Here is an 18,369-nt window from a genome sequence, read left to right on the forward strand (position 1 = left end):
AGAACCGTTTGGCAGATTTTGTGGGGGTTTCGTACCTTCAACTGAATCTGAAGAGAAAATTCTTAGACAAAAAGTTCAAACTTTATTTCTCATGAGCTCATTTCTAACGCGCCGCCGAAGGATGCTGCGAACGCCGCCGCATCACCGCTCGGGTTCTGGCAGTTTCTGGTAAAAGAGCTGGTCCGTTTCTGACGTAAAACCAGAGAAGTCCAACACCAGAGATACTTTCTCTACAGATTTGGGGTTGACTCCCCAGGAGGAGATAAAACGAAGCCGTGAGAAGGTTTCAGAGGAGAAAAGGAGCTGAAAACCAAGGCGGTGAAGTCTGGCTGTAGACAGTCCTGACACTGATGACACCGGTTGGAGATCAGATGCTGATCTACCAGCAAACCAAAGAAGTCCCACAAAAGGGTTTGCTCCGCCCTCCTGTGCTGGACGTCCACACAGGAACTCCGGCTCAGAACTTCAGGCTGAAGCCTGGACCCACTGCAGAAACTCCCTGGTTGCTGGTCGTCAGGTGGAATCCCGTGTCTTTCAGGTCATCGTCACCCTGAACACAGAGCAGAAATCGACCCGGGTCAGAACAAGCTTTCAGCTTCTGCGTTGGGTTTTAAAGATCAGAGAAGGGATGTGAAAGTCGGAGCTGATCGAAAATGAATTTCCTCAGCATCAGCAGAAGGTGAATGAGGAGAACAAAGACAGATAACTGAGGTCTGCTGGAGCACGAGGTGGAAAATCTGCAGAGAAATATGTCTCAGGTCTGCAGCAGACGCTGCTGAAAACATTAGAACCTTCTGAAGCTCCTCTTGGAGGAAACACTCGGACTAGAGTCTGTAATCTGTTTAACACAGCAGGAAAGCCTGGTGGAGGATAATGTCCTTACCAGGTGACTGTAGGCCAGGCCTCCCTCTGGGGGACGAGGACTGGTGCCCCTCTTCACCCTCTGCTGCTCGCTCTTGGCCGGCCAGGTGGGGAACATGGAGGGGTCGATGGGGAGGGGGCTCTCTCTGAAGTACTCGTGTTTGAGGGCCGCGTCTGATAAGATCCTCTTACTGGGACAGTAGGTGAGGAATCTGGAAAACAGGCATCCCATTACTGCAGACATTCCTGATGGAGAAATTAATTTTCCAGAGCAGCTCCAATGGGGAACGTCGGATAAATTCCCCCCCATCCTCACAGAGGGAGCCGCTGCAGCCAGACGGCACGGGTGTCGTCACAAAGATGCAGGTGTGACTGCAAAGACAATTTCACTGCAGCACAAGTAAGAAAAATAAAGTTAGTCATGCAGGGGAGCCACTCAGGACCTGCAGCTAAAAGGGGACGCTCCCGCAGCAGACGGGGGGACGCTCCCGCAGCAGACGGGGGACGCTCCCGCAGTAGACGGGGGACGCTCCCGCAGTAGACTGGGGACGCTCCCCCAGACGGAGGGCGCTGCCGCAGCAGACGGGGGACGCTCCCGCAACAGACGGGGGACGCTCCCCCAGACGGAGGGCGCTGCCGCAGCAGACGGGGGACGCTCCCGCAGCAGACGGGGGGCGCTCCCGCAGTAGATGGGGGACGCTCCCGCAGTAGACGGGGGACGCTCCCGCAGACGGAGGGTGCTCCCACAGCAGACGGGGGACGCTCCCGCAGACGGAGGGCGCTCACGCAGCAGACGGGGGACGCTCCCGCAGATGGAGGGTGCTCCCGCAGCAGACGGGGGGACGCTCCTGTAGACGGAGGGCGCTGCCGCAGCAGACGGGGGACGCTCCCGCAGACGGAGGGGCGCGCCCAGAACTGACAAGGGATGTTACGGCAAACTGAAAGGAGACGCTCCCGCAGCAGACGAAGGGACGCTCCTGCAGTAGATGGGAAGGACGCTCCCGCAGACGGAGGGCGCTCCCGCAGCAGACGGGGGACGCTCCCGCAGACGGAGGGCGCTCCCGCAGCAGACGGAGGGCGCTCCCGCAGCAGACGGGGGATGCTCCCGCAGACGGAGGGCGCTCCCGCAGCAGACGGGGGGACGCTCCCGCTAGGGTTGTGCCGATGGACGATATCATCGTCCATCGTGATGGGTGACTGACATCCCGATGGATAGACCACCATCGTGATGCCACGCCCCCGCCACGTTGCGTGTCGACACCATAAGCCGCGGTTACATGTACAAAATATCTTGATGGGATCAATGGTCGGATTGGAATCCAACCGTGTAGATGGGCCCAGAAAAATGTTTTCAGAACATAAAAACGTTCACTAAGGTCACAATTTCGGTCGGAATAAATCATTCGCACATGCGAAGTATTCGCACATGCGCAGTTTGAAAACCGGAAGGGGATACAACTTCCGCCGAGCGGCTTTTTTTCCAAACTTTATTGGATGTAACAATTCAATACAAAACGATAACAGCACCGAGCGGCTATATATATTGACATGTCAGCTCGGTAAAATACGAGATGATCTTCTAAACGTGCTTTTAATAATGTTACGGTTATTATCAAACACCTGTTCGCTCATCATTTGAATTTTAATCCGTGTGGTCAGTGCTTTTTCTGAACGGAGCCAGGATTAGCAGTATGCTAACACGGGCTAACAACATTAGCTTTGGGTGGCGCTGCACGTAAACGTGTAAGAATAACATCAGCCTTTATTTAGTCGGGACACGACTGGAAACACAAATCCACGTGATTGTTTGAATGTTTTCTAAGGACTGAGCGACATTTCTGCTTTGATGCTCAAACCGCTGTGTGTGCCGACGATCCGAGCTGTGCTCAGACACACGTTTAGACCCGGTTCTGAGTTCGGTTGCTTGTACCCCTAGAGCTGCGGGAGGGATCGCAGTCTTAAATCTCCCACACATACCGCTCATGTACCCCCCTCCCATCAAACACAAAGCTTTAAGTCCGCGCTCCGCCGGTCCACTTCACTAATTAAGTGCGGGAGCGACTACACTTCTTTTCTATCTTGCTTGTTACTTTTTCTGTTAAAGTCACTTCCCTCAGTTTATACTGGATCATCGAGGATTAGTCATTAGTTGGGAAATAAAATGAAAAAAGCAAAATAACGAATAGCAGTTATATAAGAACGAAAAATGTAAAAATACCCCCCCCCCCCCCCGACGATGTCATCGTCCATCCCGATGGTTGACAGCAAACATCGTCAGCGGCCAAATTAGGGGACATCGCCCAACCCTAGCTCCCGCAGACGGAGGGTCGCTCCCAAAACTGACAAGGGATGCTACGGCAAACTGAAAGGGGACGCTCCCCCAGCAGACGGGGGGACGCTCCCGCAGATGGAGGACGCTCCCGCAGCAGACGGGGGACACTCCCGCAGACGGAGGGGTGCTCCCAGAACTGACAAGGGATGCTACAGCAAACTGAAAGGGGACACTCCCGCAGCAGACGGGGGACGCTCCCGCAGATGGAGGGCGCTCCCAGAACTGACAAGGGATGCTACGGCAAACTGAAAGGGGACGCTCCCACAGCAGACGGGGGCGCTCCCGCAGCAGACGGAGGGACGCTCCCAGAACTGACAAGGGATGCTCCCGCAGCTGAAAGGGGACGCTCCCACAACAAATGGGGGATGCTCCCGCACCGGACAAGGGACAATGCCAGAGTTGAAAGGGGACGGTCTCACAGCAGACAGGGGGTGCTTCATCTCTGGTCTGTGAAAATGTGTGCGGGCAAACAGCCGAGTTTCCCCACAGGTCTCTGCTCCTAATCTGGATTAGATGTTAATTTGATTCAGAGGAGAATAGGAGTCAACTGTAATAACTGGTTCATAACTGGTGTTTACATACGTCCACCAGCAGACGACGGATGCTGTAAGGTCACCTTGTAAACCGGGATGCAAGGGGATCGCTGGTGGAGCCTTCTAGAGGAGTGATTATGTCAGAACTGGAACTGCACAGAAGAGCTTTTACACACTAAATGTAGATCACAGCACTGAAGCATCACAGGTGAGTCCACTCCATGGGTGGAGTCCCTCACCTTTCAAACCGCTTGTGGTATCCACCTGCCAGACTTCTGAGCTGCTCCAAACGCTTTCAAAACAAGATCCTGCATCATCTGAAGGGCCCCAGAAGCCTGCTCCCACCCTCTGCTGGGGAGCACTTTGGTCAGCCAGCATGTGAGGCGATTCCCTCCTAATCTGCCATGTGCAGATGACGCTGGCATGTTCTGGATCAGGGGTGGAGCATCAATGTTTTCTGGGGTTAAAGCAGTTACCTTGTTCATTCTCTGCACACGCTTCCCCACGACGCCTCACTAACTCGACGGAAAATTAGTTTTTCACGTTTGCTTGTGGGTGTAGAAGGTTCTGAAGCCTTAAAGGGTTTGAAGGTTCTGAAGCCTTAAAGGGTTTGGAGGTTCTGAAGCCTTAAAGGGTTTGGTGGTTCTGAAGCCTTAAAGAATTTGAAGGTCCTGAAGCCTTAAAGGGTTTGGAGGTTCTGAAGCCTTAAAGGGTTAGAAGGTCCTGAAGCCTTAAAGGGTTTGGAGGTTCTGAAGCCTTAAAGGGTTTGAAAGTTCTGAAGCCTTAAAGGGTTTGGAGGTTCTGAAGCCTTAAACGGTTTGGAGGTTCTGAATAGGGTTGGGCGATGTCCCTTAAATTGGCCGTTGACGATGTTTGCTGTCAACCATCGGGATGGACGATGACATTGTGTGTGTGTGTGGGGGGGGTATTTTTACATGTTTCGTTCTTATATAACTGCTATTCGTTTTTTTGCTTTTTTCATTTTATTTCCCAACTAATGACTAATCCGCGATGATCCAGTACAAACTGAGGGAAGTGACTTTAACAAAAAAAGCAACAAACAAAATAGAAAAGAAGTAGTCCGCTCCCGCACTTAACTAGTGAAGTGGACCGGCGGAGCGCGGACTTACAGCTTTGTGTTTGAGGGGAAGGGGGGGTGCTTTGTTACATGAGCGCTATGTGTGGGAGATTTAGGACTGCGATCCGTCCCGCAGCTCTAGGGGTACAAGCAACCGAACTCAGAACCGGGTCTAAAAGTGTGTGTCTGTGCACAGCTCGGATCGTCAGCACACACAGCGGTTTGAGCTTCAAAGCAGAAATGTCGCTCAGTCCTTAGAAAACATTCAAACAATCACGCGGATTCGTGTTTCCAGTCGTGTCCCGACTAAATAAAGGCTGATGTTATTCTTACATGTTTACGTGCAGCCAGCAAGCAGCACCACCCAAAGCTAATGTTGTTAGCCCGTGTTAGCATACTGCTAATCCTGGCTTCGTTCAGAAAAAGCACTGACCACACGGATTAAAATTCAAATGATGAGCGAACAGGTGTTTCATAATAACCGTAACATTATTAAAAGCACGTTTAGAAGATCATCTCGTATATAACCGAGCTGACATGTCAATGTATATAGCCGCTCGGCGCTGTTTAACATTGTTTTGTATTGAATTGTTACATTCAATAAAGTTTGAAAAAAAAAGCCGCTCGGCGGAATTCATATCCTTCCAGTTTTCAAACCCTACTGCGCATGTGCGAATGATTTATTCCGACGGAAAGTGTGACCTTAGTGAACGTTTTTATATTCTGAAAACATTTTTCTGGGCCCATGTACACGGTTGGATTCTAATCTGACCATTGATCCCATCAAGATATTTTGTACATGTAACCGCGGCTTATGGTGTCGACACGCAACGTGGCGGGGGCGTGGCATCACGATGGTGGTCTCTCCATCGGGATGTCAGTCACCCATCACGATGGACGATGATATCGTCAATCGGCACAACCCTAGTTCTGAAGCCTTAAACGGTTTGAAGGTTCTGAAGCCTTAAAGGGTTTGAAGGTTCTGAAGCCTTAAAGGGTTTGAAGGTTCTGAAGCCTTAAAGGGTTTGGAGGTTCTGAAGCCTTAAAGGGTTTGGAGGTTCTGAAGCCTTAAACGGTTTGGAGGTTCTGAAGCCTTAAACGGTTTGGAGGTTCTGAAGCCTTAAAGGGTTTGGAGGTTCTGAAGCCTTAAAGGGTTTGAAGGTTCTGAAGCCTTAAAGGGTTTGGAGGTTCTGAAGCCTTAAAGGGTTTGAAGGTTCTGAAGCCTTAAACGGTTTGGAGGTTCTGAAGCCTTAAACGGTTTGGAGGTTCTGAAGCCTTAAAGGGTTTGGAGGTTCTGAAGCCTTAAAGGGTTTGGAGGTTCTGAAGCCTTAAAGGGTTTGAAGGTTCTGAAGCCTTAAAGGGTTTGAAGGTTCTGAAGCCTTAAAGGGTTTGGAGGTTCTGAAGCCTTAAACGGTTTGGAGGTTCTGAAGCCTTAAAGGGTTTGAAGGTTCTGAAGCCTTAAAGGGTTTGGATGTTCTGAAGCCTTAAAGGGTTTGGAGGTTCTGAAGCCTTAAACGGTTTGGAGGTTCTGAAGCCTTAAACGGTTTGAAGGTTCTGAAGCCTTAAAGGGTTTGGAGGTTCTGAAGCCTTAAAGGGTTTGGAGGTTCTGAAGCCTTAAAGGGTTTGAAGGTTCTGAAGCCTTAAAGGGTTTGGAGGTTCTGAAGCCTTAAAGGGTTTGGAGGTTCTGAAGCCTTAAAGGGTTTGGAGGTTCTGAAGCCTTAAACGGTTTGGAGGTTCTGAAGCCTTAAAGGGTTTGAAGGTTCTGAAGCCTTAAAGGGTTTGGAGGTTCTGAAGCCTTAAAGGGTTTGGAGGTTCTGAAGCCTTAAAGGGTTTGGAGGTTCTGAAGCCTTAAAGGGTTTGGAGGTTCTGAAGCCTTAAACGGTTTGGAGGTTCTGAAGCCTTAAAGGGTTTGAAGGTTCTGAAGCCTTAAAGGGTTTGGAGGTTCTGAAGCCTTAAAGGGTTTGGAGGTTCTGAAGCCTTAAACGGTTTGGAGGTTCTGAAGCCTTAAAGGGTTTGGAGGTCCTGAAGCCTTAAAGGGTTTGGAGGTTCTGAAGCCTTAAAGGGTTTGGAGGTCCTGAAGCCTTAAAGGGTTTGAAGGTTCTGAAGCCTTACGTGTTCATGAGGTCAAAGCCTTGGTCAGACAGCAGCGCTCCAAAGCGCTTCCGCAGGTTGTTGTACGGATACTCGGTGAAGGTCATCTTCTTGACGGCGGGCAGCTCGCTGTAGCCGGGCCAGATCTTGTCACTGGGAGATCCCAGATCCTGCAGGTGAGACACAGGTGAGACACTGCATGTGTGATCTGAGCCTTCAGTCTACAGGCCTTCAGATGCTCCGCGACATGTGGAAACTATTTAACCGTCTGGGGACACTTTCCTATAAATATCATGTTCTGTGCGTGACAGCGCCACCGTGAGACTGCAGGCTCTACATTAGGAGCAGATTTCCAGGAGTGCGGCTCTCAAAAACGCACTTTCTTTAAAGAACTGAATGAAAATATTAACCTTGAAAATCTTGTTGATCTGATCGATTTCAGATTTTCCAGGGAACAGAGGCTTCTGGGTAAGGAGCTCGCCAAATATGCAGCCCACTGACCACATGTCCACGGCTGTGGAGTACTCCTGTGGGGAGAGGGACAAACAGAGAGGTCGCCCACATCATTCAGGCCGCCTGCTCGGCGCATTTCTGTGCCAGCCGGCTGCAGAAATCATTCAGTTCACTCAAACAGCCTTTTGCGGTATTTGGTATCTTACGATCCAAACGCTTCACAGATGTTTTCTTCTAACGGAAATGTTGCCTCTGCAAGCAAAACCATGCAGACCCTCGCCACCTTCGTGCTGTCCCTTCCAGCTGAAGTTCATCTGCTTTGGAAGCAGGCGGCTGGTGGGGCCTCTGTGCGGACTCTCACCTTGGCTCCAAGCAGCAGTTCAGGTGATCGGTACCACAGGGTCACCACAATCGGAGTGTACGGCTTCAGTGGGGAGCCGTACTCTCGGGCCAAACCAAAGTCTCCAATCTGTGGTAGAACAAAAACGTCTTGAAGTCCACAAAAACTATTTATACCAAGAAAATCTCAATTTTAACAAAATTATTTTATAGATTTGTGTCACTCCAAATGCTCCCGGAGTCTGCCACTAGGGGGCAGAAAAACAGCGAGCATTGATCTTTTGTGGTGCAAATAGTTTTAAAATTCCAGGTAAATTCAAGGAAATGCCTCCAATCTTTTTAGTAGACTAGTTTAGAATCATTTTTATTGAAGTGACTTTCTTTTTACTTAGAGATCAGGACTTTTCTTCAGTACTGGGGTGTGAAATTTAAATCTAAAATGATGGTTTTTGACATTTTGGGTCATTGGCATCAGAACTGGAGATTGGGTTGTTGTTGTTCCCTCAGGCATACACGCTGGAGGAGGGCTGGGCAAACTACGGCCCGGGGGCCAAATGTGGCCCGTTAAAGTAATCAATCTGGCCCGCCTAGCTGGAATCAATTATGTGGTAATCCATATTAGTTTTCCTTTAATTATGGGGTCTACTAATAAACTAACCTTTGCTGAGGTGCAGAGAGTCATTTTGCATTCATGTGTTCATGGAGGATTTGTCTTTGCTGACGTTCATGTGTATTTTTCATTTTTTCAGATTTTTCCAGCACCACATGAATGCAGCATTTCTCTAACTTTGCATTTTTCCATCAACCCATTGGTGCAATTGGCACTAAAATGAGAAAAAGGCCACAGTTTTGAAATAAAACCCCAAAAATGTTCTGTTTTAAAGTATATATGTCAACTTTAAATCAAAATCGAAGTGGGCTGTTGTTGTTTCCGTCTCTCATGAGGCGGATTTCCAAAATCCTCTACGCGTCTGCTCCTGGTCCGACCCTTGGGTCAAATTTTAGAACCTTTGTGGCCCCCTGAGTCATAACAGTTGCCCCCCCCCCCCCCCCCCCGCGCACTAGACGCAGCTCATTAAATATCCCTCTTCGTCTGTGACGGTCAGCTGATCAAACTCCCCATCTTCCTGTTTTCTCCTCCATGAAACATCTGGTGACTTTTCTCAGAGGAGCTCTGCAGAAACAAACTCACCTTCAGGATCCCTTTATGGCTCAGCAGCAGATTGGACGTCTTCAGATCTCGGTGAAGGATCCAGTTGTCATGAAGGTGTCGGACGCCTCTGAGCAGCTGGATCATCAGAGTCTTAACTTCTCCTGAAAGACAAGCGTTCCTCTTCAGGTGAGCTTCTGCCACATGCAGGCGGGGTCTTTCCCCCCAATCACACCCCAGACGGAAAGTAGAAACATCAGGTGACTCCACCTGGCAGGAAGGGCTGCTTCATGGTTTCCATCAGACTCTTCAGGTCATGCTCTACATAATTCATCACTATGTAGATTTTGTCCATGTTGCTTCCAACCACTATTTCCTGATGAGGTCGGAGAAAAGACAGTTTTACGCACGGCAGAGATCTATAATCTGCACCCATGAAAACACTCCTTACCCTCACAGTCACAATGTTCGGATGCTGAGCTTTCAGAATTGTGTTGATTTCTCTCAAAGATGTGATGGGAAAACCTTCCTTCTCCTTCTCCATCTTTAGCCTTTTCAGAGCAACAATCTCATCTGCAATCAAGACATGTTTATTGATCCTGAAGACATTTTCAGAGGCTGAAAACAAGCAACGGTCAGAGAAGATCTTACCGGTCTTCTTGTCCTTGGCTCTGTAGACGACGCCGTAGGTTCCCTCCTCGATTCTGTTCAAACACTGGAACTCCTCCACGCTGCGGCAGCCCTGAACACAACACCACAGACACACAAACTGCTTCAATGTGGGGCTCTTGTGGAAAACATGCAGGGTAGAAGCAGAAAGCAGAAGCAGATCATGGGTTTGACCGAATTCTCTATAGCTGCAACCGTAACAGCTCACCTGTACAGCAGGCAGATATTTGGGCAGCTCCTTCTTGAGCTCCACGGGGGAAACTGGGGGCGACTCTGGGATGTAGCTCTCTTCAGGAGTGAGGGAGCGAGAATGAGTTTGAGAGTGAGGAGTGGCTTCACCCTCTCCTCCTGTGTCATCCTCCTCCTCTTCCTCCTCCTCCTCCTCCTCCTCCTCTTCTTCTTCCTCCTCCTCTTCCTCACCGCTCTCCTCTGAGTCATGGTCAAAACGGGACTGTGGAACTGTGGGGTTGATTCAGATCAATCAGTTGTCTGAATACTCTGGTTGTGTCTGAATTCCTTCCCTACACCCTACTTAATGCACATATAGCACCTTAGCCGTTTTCTAGTGCTGTCCGAATATACAATTCCAAAATCCAGTGTCCTAGAAATTTCCCAGAAGTCTCTGCGAAAAAGTCCTGCACTACAGAGTTATTTAGTAGGACCCTCCGGTGTGCAGAGCTGCACTCACCTGCAGGAATATGGTTTCCATTTTCCCTCTCCTCTTCATCATAGTCTTCCACTGACTGCTCTTCCTCACTGATATCTGCAACACAAAGAGGCCTCAGAGACAACCTGCTCTTCCCAGACTAGTACGCTCTTCATAGAAGAAGCTGATTTTACCTGGACTCTGCTCAGACCGTCCTGAACCTGACACAGACTCCTCCTCTTCCGGCTCCACCTCACCCCCACTTTGGCTGCTAGACGCCCCTTCTTCTTCCTCCCCTTCATCTTCCTCTACCTCTGATCCAGATCCCGAGGCTACAAAACATGAACACACAGTTCCAAATGTGAAACAGGGAAACAGCTTCTCTGAGCAATAAAATGCTGTGTTATCAACATTAAAAAATACTATTTTTAAGATGGAAGGAGGGAGAGAAAACGCAGATTTTGATGATGCTCCACAGCTGCTTTTGTTTTTTTTCTTTATTGCAATCACTAACATAAAAAGAAAACAGCACGTCATCCTTTACCCATTGAAGACTCTGCTGTGCTGGTTTTCCTTTCAGTGTCACTGATGTCCTGAAGATCTGCCAGCAGATCTTTGAGATCCGGTTTGTCTTCCTTTGATGCTGAAATACAAACACCCACAGTGAAATAAACACTCCTTGTTGTTTCGACTGTGATTCAAAACTCACCCGCACTTTTCCGCGGCTCACCGGGCTCCGGTCTGTCCCGGGGCACAGGGAGGGGGCTGCGGCTGCGGTGGCTTTGTTTCGGGGGTTTGTCGCTGTACTCGTCCAGCAGCATCCGATGATGAGACGGGACTTCAGACGGGAAAAGGGTTTGTTCAGTAATTGCAGGGATTTGCCAGCAGAACTGGTTGTTTTCTGTCTGTTTGACTTTTTAAAGTGGTGCGTAAAAGCATGAAGGCTGAAAACATGAACTGCATTATGCCACCAATCAAGCTGCTCACAGAGGAGGCTTGATGCAGCTTTCTGACATTGGGGGGCAGATTGAAGCACATAAATACCCTCTACAGTTATCTGGTGAGGGTAACTGGAAAAGCTCACATAAAGTACACAGGCTTGTACAGAAACTTTTACATTTTAATAAAATTTGGAAGATTCAGTCTTCTGCTTTTGTGTGCAAAACATCATCCATGTGTAATTTGCACACAGACCAACTGGACTTTGGCGTCAAACGTGCAGCAGGGTGAGAGTGAGCGGTTTGTGTCACTCACCATCTCGTCGACCTTCTCTTTCCTTGCGCCGCTCCTCTGTCCTCCTTTCCCGCTCCTTAATATCTCGCTGCTCTTTCTGCTGCTCCCGGATCTTCCGGTCCCGTTCCCGCTGGCGCTCCAACTGCTCCAGCCGGTCCCTGTGGGAAGAAAACTTGCTTCACTGAGAATAGTAGCATTCATCTCCACTTGTGAAACTTGATATACTTCTGAAGAAAAAACAGTCTGTTGTCAAAAACAACAGGGTGAAACATGAAACCCACATCAGGAAAAGTGTTTTCACAGAATTCAGAAGTGAAATCTGGGATTTTTTTGTGATAGTTTACATAAATCTGATAAAAATCAGCAGCTTTTGACAAAAAAAGAAAAAGTCTGTAATTTACTGCACCAGTTTCTATGATGCCATAAAAACAGTAGATGGTATAAAAACGGTAAGAAAACCTTTTTCTCTGAACATAAGAGCCCGTCTTGAAGCTGATGCTCACCTCTCTCTGCGTGAGTGAGCTCTGGCCTGGTCCCTTCGTTTCTGTCTTTCCCAGTCTCTCCGGGCTTTGTCTTCTTCCCACTGACGCTTCCTGCGATCACTTTCCCGTTCTTTCTCCTTTTCTTTGGGTCGCACGTGTTTGCCTCCTGTTTTGGGGAAATCCCAGTAAAAGAAAGCCGGGTTGGGTTGTTTGCTTTACAAACACAGATCTTTTTTTGTTTTATTGATCGCAAACGTCAACGCTGATTTTGTTTTAAACAAGTTTTCTCAAAAATTTGAATATATGTTTTATACATTTGTAGTACAAATACATTATTGTATTTTTTTTGGAAAAAACATGTCATATTTAAAATATTTAATATAATTACCACATAAAAGGTGCAAAGTGAAACTACTCTCTAACCTCCTTCAGCAGAGTGACTTCGATGTCGTCTTTTATCTTTTCTTTTTTCTTCTTTTCTGTGGTGAGACTTTTCCTTTCTTGCCACTTGCTGTGGAGGCTTGATTGCAAGCGATTCGTCTTCTTCCCCTCTAGCAGAAATAACAAAAAAGAATGTCCACATTTTACAAAGAAATAGAATATGTAACATTTCCACATGTAACCCGTATCTGTAAAAAGTCCAGTTGCTGACAGTAACTAAATAATATCCTATATTTACCTGTCCTCCAATGAGTCCTCCCGTGCATATGGGGAATTACGAATTGTTATTTCCATTCTTTGATCACGTAGTTCTCCTTCCTCCGGAGTGTCTCGTTTGGTTTCCCGATCATTCGCCTGTGGAACAAGGCCTGGTGCGCACTGTGAAAACAAAGAGATTGCAGCTTTTACTTACAACCAAAATTCTTTGAAATGACTGAACAATGTAACCAGAAAAAAGAGAATTATTGACATTTGGAGTGTATGAACAACTTCTTGGTGAAATAAGGTAAAAAAAAAAGAAAAAATTAAATAAACATTTTTTTCATGAGCGGTAATTCTTTGTTATTTTTTGAAAATAAAACAAAGACAAAAATATTTACGGAATTACACACTTACTTTGATGCACAAAAGAAGCATGAAAGCAACAATTTGTGAAAAAAATAATATTACAAATGAAGCAACACAATATACATCTGCTAAGAATAAAATTCAGAGCATAATTAAAGATAAACAGACATGTGTGACATGGGTGTTACAACAGTGAATATTTGAAATACTTTACATTTTTCTGGCGTTTAGGGTTTGATTTCTCTTCTAATTCTCTTCTGCGCCTTTTCTCTAGCAGGATTTCATCAAGAGTTTTTACTTTCCAGGTCTCTTTTTCGTCCCCCATCAGCGTGCTCTCGCCACAGTCTGCTCAGCAAAAACACACAGGAGACCAAACAGGACAGCGTTTTGTTTTCAACTCTTCTCTCAGAAACATCCAAGACTTGCAACGAATATCCACATGAACTACATATTCATTCATTGGCATTAAAATGCAATCACTCACAATTTAAAAACGGTTAAAACATGTTGTGCAGAAAATACTTACTTTATTACAATAACCAACTTCTATTACTTTTATTCTCATACTTTTACATACTACGTTTCATTCATCGCTTGTTAGCAAATGTGGCTAACTAGCTGTTTTCTAAACACACGGCAATGCAAAGTTAGCCTTCAGTTCAAAACTTTCAACCTGAAAAACTATTTAAAACAACTTTCACGAAATGCGTTTTATTAAAATCTATTCCCAGACTGGTTCTGTGAAGTTCGTTTGGTGTTGTTTGTTTAAAGGTTTGCGTTTAGCTATCGAATCAAATGCGTTAGCTAGCATTCGTTAGCTTTACTAGCTAAATAAAATTGACACTTGAAGGCTTTTAAAGCCAATTTAAACTATTTTTTAAGTTAGCAGACATGTTTTTAACAGCTTTAAATTGGTGGTAAAAATTAAGTATCTGTGAGTATAAATAAAAACCTGGGTAAAAAATGGGAAATGATTATCTAGGAAGCAGATAAACAGTTTGACTAACCCGAAACACGCACAGCGGTATTTTGGCTAACCGGAAGTTGTTTAGGATTCAACAAAAAGCTGCATTACCGCCACCTAGTGGGGAGGAAGGCAGAGTAATCACTTCTTACATGTGAAAATAACTAATATAATAATAAAAATAATAAAAGCAATACTTATAATACTAGTAATAACAATTGTATAATAATTATTATATAATTAGTTATTATAATAATATTAGTTATTTTCACATGTAAAAAGTGATTGTGTTAAATCTGGTGTTTTTATAATTAATTGTTTAACCCATTTCCCATTATTATATATACATTTTCTTTCTTTCTTTTTTATTGATCAAAGAAGGAGCCACTGGAAAGCAATGCAGGGATGAAAAAACATCTTAGAATAAACACGTTAAAGGACAATTTAAAGATTAAGCAGCAAATCATATTATTGGGAATTTATATAGATTGCATCTGTATTAATCATGATATGTTTAAGTAGTAATAGCTTTGAGAGTCAACATAATATTGACAGTGCTGTAGTTCTTTTTTTGTCTGCTAAATGAAACATTTTCTGTCGACAACATAAATAGGTTATTCTGCGTGACATGAACTAGCTCCACCACCACCACCACCTGGACACGCCCCCTCGCCTCTTTGCTGTGACGCAGCGTGTGGGGAACTCCGCCAAAGTGACGTCACGCGCGCTGACAGCAGAGGCGGGTCCGGTGCGGAGGAGCTGCTCCCAGCGTGAGGGCGAAAATGAAACATGGAAGAGGACGTCGCTGAAAGTTGGGACGGAACTGTGGAGAGTCGGGTACACGGTTATAGTTACAGTAAATGTTTCATTTAGATAAGAATAAACTTTGAGGTGATCCCTAAAATGTGGGGTATGTTTGAATAAGCTCCCTGTTAGCAGCTCTCTAGGGCCAACAATGTGGCTAATGCTAGCAAGAAGAAACTTGTCGAGCGAAGTAACGAGTTTGTCATAGTAAGGACGAGCACAACTAACATATTTATTTTTTAATGTAAATGTTCAGATGTATCATTCCCAGGTGTTCCGTAAAGCTAAGTTGCTGTTGAATCTTGACAGAAGACGCTAACTATCGACTGCTGGTAGTTAACTCAGATGCTATGGCTGCTAACCAAACGCTAGCTTAGCTGCTCCGTGCTAGTAGCACCCTGACGCGGTCTGCTTTGATCTAAAGTAGTTTCCGGTCTCGTATGGAGTGAATGAGAACCATAGCTTAAAGATGGACACTTTTCTCCAGCAGTCTGTGTTAAAACTGAGTTCAGAAATAATTTGAATAACTTCTTATTAAGCTAATATCAAAAACAACTCGGGCTCGAACAGCGACTCCCTTTCTGATAATGAGAACAGAGCAGTAGATTTGCCTCAGAATTTCATTTGAAAAAATAGTTTCCTGGAGTCTAATGGCGATAGTTGCTGGATCGCGTGTTCGGATTGTTTACAAGATTAAGTTGCTCCAAAGTTGCTGATCCAGATTTGTGAGCGTTTCTAGTTAAAGGGCGATGTTTTAACTTGTTCGCCGCAACTTCCGATGCTAAAATGTTGGGCAACAGCTGCAGCCATGTTGTCAGACGCCGCTCTGAACTGCTGGAGTTGTAGTTTTTATGCTCGCTGTCTGACAGCCTCTGGATGATGAAAGAAAGGACGCTGAGCCGCCATGTTTTACCATTGCCTCAGTGTTTATTCTGATTCCTTTCAGTGACGTCATAGCCTGAAGGCAGCTTTAATAGGCTATAAACAAACAGATCTGTAGGATTCGGTGCTGCACCGGGTGGCTGTGGGAGGAAAACTCCCCATCCGAACCAGGCGGCGGTGGTGGGGGGCAGTAGAACAATTCTGTGTTCATCTAATATTCTAAACTTTAAGCAGGAACACGTCTACTGAACAGAACATGCAGTCTGCGATGACTTGGCAGCTGTCCTGACGTGTATAAATAGCCTGTAATTGAGCCCTGCTGTCCATCTCCAGTGCGGCTACCTGCTGCGCTCAGACCGCTGCCATGTTTGTTTACATACGCCACTACTTTCCCTTCAGGAAATGGAAAAGCGGTTGGAAGACACGCTTCGGATCGGCCACAACGACAAGTAAGGAAGTGGAAGATGCTCTTTTTAAATTGAAAGTGTCCTTCTGAGTACACACCTGCACTCATTCATCTGTGGGAACATAAGGAGAACTTTCCACGTGGAACCGTATCCTGAACGTATCCCAGGAGATGAAGGAACAGACGATTTTATTCGTCTTTTCGTGACCTGTGGTTTCCTTTTTTGCAGAGAGTCCAGTAATTCTTCACAGGCCCTCCTGAGGACGACCATGGTAATACAGGACAGCTCCATCCCATCAGCACCCCCACCTCAGATACGCATTTTGAAACGGCCCGCCAGTAACGGGTCCTTGGCTTCGTCCATGAATCAAAACAGACCGGCGCCGCAGGTGAAGTCTCTGGCCCAGCGAGAAGCAGAATACGCCGAGGCCCGGAAAAGAATACTGGGCAGCGCCTCCCCAGAGGATGAAGCTCAGGACAAGCCCGCCAATGACAGGTGAGGACGCCAGGAGACGACACCAATGAGGCGTCCTCTGGGTTTGAAGCATTTCTGTTTGGAAACAGCAAAATGGCTGTTTGAGTCAACAGGACCATAGCGAGCATTTTGGGATTTTGTTCCTGAAATGCAGACAACACTAATTTGGTAGGGAGGGGCCGCTTAAAGACCCTCTTTGATGAAAATGGTGTTTTTGTGGTATTTTTCTGATGGGGTACATCTATTTCTGAGGATTTCTTTACTCAAATCAATGTGAATCATGAGCAGACGGGAAAAACGCTGGGCGGCCCACAAGCCCCCCTGCTCCGCTTGAACAGAGACTTCTCAGGGGAGGGGAAGGGGGGCAGGGTGGTGTGTGCAGCAGGTGAATTTCTAATGCAATAGATGAGAAGATGACCGGAGTGGGTCTTTAAATAAAAACACAGACTTCTGCTGATTCTGGCTCCTTTTCCCGCCAGGCCCGGACGCAATAACTCTACGCTGCCTTCAGAGGACTCCAGATCAAACAATCACACTATCCGGCAGCCCGCCGCCCCCGACGGAACCCAGGGGTTCCGGCAGCACAGATAAGCCGGTCTCAGGGCGACCCGGCCATCTAGGGGAGAGAGGTCAAGGGTCATCAGGGGTCAACAGGACCGTCTTCTGAAAACTGGCTTCCCTGGATCAGACGGTCCCGGCCGCTGCAACCCTTCAGGAAGCAGGGGACGCCGGACGGAACGTCCTCCCCCCCACACTGCGCTTTATTTTGGCACTGTGATTATGGACGTCTTCTGGACTCACTGTGATTACCCCCCCCTTTAAGAGACACCGCCGCCGCGGTCGGGATCAAAGAAACACTGATGAGGTGAAGCGAGGTGCCATATCCAAACGAGATGAGCTGGCTCTTCAGCAGCCCCCTCCTCCCCCCAGCAATAATTCAAGTCTTCACCTTCTCTGGTTTTAATTTTCTTTTAATCGCTCGATGCGCTGACATCTAAAGACCGAAGTTCTTTTGGGCCACAGAGAACCTTTTTTATGACCCTAGTATTGGTTCAAACATCTGCAGTTCTTCTCAAAAGTTTTTGCACTTTTCTTTGGCAGTGAAAACATGAAATCATTTGGTTCCTAAACTGTAAACCGCTTCACCACGAGGCTGCACTTTGGCCAAGAACCCAGCAGAGCGTTACGTGTCGGCGCGCGCCGCCTGTGGTTTTTAAACGCCGCCTTTTTCATTCAGGTTCCGTTGTTTTTTCGTGGTTTCTCTGCGGCCTCGCTCGGCTTTTACGGTAGCCTTTTCTGTTTGTATGTTAAACAGACATTTGGAGCAGTATTTTAATAGAAATGAGCCCAAAGCCCTTTGAAACCCACAAATGTCATCGTTTGAAGGCGCCGTCGGCGGCAGCAGCAGCTTACAGGGAGACGGAGGAGGGAACTTCCTGCTGTACGTCACCCCCCTCCCTCTGTCTCCACCTCTTCAGGTCCTCTGGAGAACAGCCTGTTGGAACTCAGGTCCATGTCGGTAATCCAACCAACCGGGATTGTATTCGTACGGCGGGTCGGCCCGCTCAGACGGTATGAAGCTTGGCACAGAGACGGTGCTGGCTAAAGCTGAACTGAATGCTAGTTGTTTTGTTTTTTTGTCACTGCATCGTCGCTCCGTGAGGAATCTCCAGGAAACATCTCAGCGCTGGAACATCAGGAGGACCCACAGGAGCGTCCTGTTCTTCACCTGCTCACACGTCACAAAGCCATATTTGGTGGTGGAACAGTCTTTTTCGGATGGTTGAATTCAGCTTGTGCCTCCTGTAGGACATCTTTACTTCCTGCTTTAGTTCAGAAAACCTGCAATATGATGCGAGCAGCCGGGCTCAAACTGCCTGTAAATACGATTTAATAAACAGATTTACTACACACTCATGTCTGTCCTTCTAAAGAGGAACCACAGCTAACAAACCATGACACT

General features: G+C 46.9%; 2 protein-coding genes across 5 annotated transcripts; one reads left to right on the forward strand and one right to left on the reverse strand.

Moving 5' to 3' along the window:
* Positions 1-62: 62 nt before the first annotated feature.
* LOC101154777 (cyclin-dependent kinase 11B) lies at positions 63-13,969 on the reverse strand. 3 transcript variants are annotated; one of them, XM_023956294.1, is made up of 20 exons: positions 13,883-13,969; positions 13,090-13,220; positions 12,547-12,686; positions 12,291-12,418; positions 11,889-12,033; positions 11,407-11,543; positions 10,862-10,990; positions 10,697-10,795; positions 10,347-10,484; positions 10,195-10,269; positions 9,715-9,965; positions 9,489-9,579; positions 9,289-9,410; positions 9,108-9,213; positions 8,880-9,001; positions 7,710-7,817; positions 7,306-7,422; positions 6,917-7,065; positions 884-1,073; positions 63-550 (listed from the first exon to the last, which is right to left on the reverse strand). In XM_023956294.1, the coding sequence occupies exons 2-20, from the start codon at positions 13,198-13,200 to the stop codon at positions 458-460; spliced, it is 2,451 nt and encodes an 816-aa protein (XP_023812062.1). In that variant the 5' UTR covers positions 13,201-13,220; positions 13,883-13,969; the 3' UTR covers positions 63-457. The 3 variants fall into 3 exon arrangements, with proteins under 3 accessions (XP_023812062.1, XP_023812060.1, XP_023812061.1); XM_023956292.1 differs by having other exon boundaries at positions 11,407-11,561; XM_023956293.1 differs by having other exon boundaries at positions 11,407-11,561; positions 13,402-13,891.
* Positions 13,970-14,544: 575 nt separating this feature from the next.
* On the forward strand, positions 14,545-18,317 carry LOC101169854 (SUZ domain-containing protein 1). 2 transcript variants are annotated; one of them, XM_011476654.3, is made up of 4 exons: positions 14,545-14,676; positions 15,925-15,974; positions 16,161-16,427; positions 16,886-18,317. In XM_011476654.3, the coding sequence occupies exons 1-4, from the start codon at positions 14,629-14,631 to the stop codon at positions 16,995-16,997; spliced, it is 477 nt and encodes a 158-aa protein (XP_011474956.1). In that variant the 5' UTR covers positions 14,545-14,628; the 3' UTR covers positions 16,998-18,317. The 2 variants fall into 2 exon arrangements, with proteins under 2 accessions (XP_011474956.1, XP_011474957.1); XM_011476655.3 differs by lacking the exon at positions 14,545-14,676 and adding an exon at positions 14,706-14,850.
* The last annotated feature ends 52 nt before the right edge of the window (positions 18,318-18,369 follow it).

The sequence above is a fragment of the Oryzias latipes genome, chromosome 7, assembly GCF_002234675.1.
Source record: "Oryzias latipes chromosome 7, ASM223467v1".
Taxonomy (NCBI): Eukaryota; Metazoa; Chordata; class Actinopteri; order Beloniformes; family Adrianichthyidae; genus Oryzias; species Oryzias latipes.

Bases quoted from the DNA above. Each gene is read 5' to 3' on its own strand.
- LOC101154777 (XM_023956292.1), bottom strand. From the start codon at position 13,200: ATGGGGGACGAAAAAGAGACCTGGAAAGTAAAAACTCTTGATGAAATC. The intron at 10,485-10,696 runs GTAAAGGATGAC...CATGTTTTGTAG, and splicing joins CACAGCAGAGTCTTCAATGG to CCTCGGGATCTGGATCAGAG. The intron at 9,580-9,714 runs GTGAGCTGTTAC...TGTTGTGTTCAG, and splicing joins AATATCTGCCTGCTGTACAG to GGCTGCCGCAGCGTGGAGGA.
- LOC101169854 (XM_011476654.3), top strand. From the start codon at position 14,629: ATGGAAGAGGACGTCGCTGAAAGTTGGGACGGAACTGTGGAGAGTCGG. The intron at 15,975-16,160 runs GTAAGGAAGTGG...CCTTTTTTGCAG, and splicing joins CGGATCGGCCACAACGACAA to AGAGTCCAGTAATTCTTCAC. The intron at 16,428-16,885 runs GTGAGGACGCCA...TTTTCCCGCCAG, and splicing joins GACAAGCCCGCCAATGACAG to GCCCGGACGCAATAACTCTA.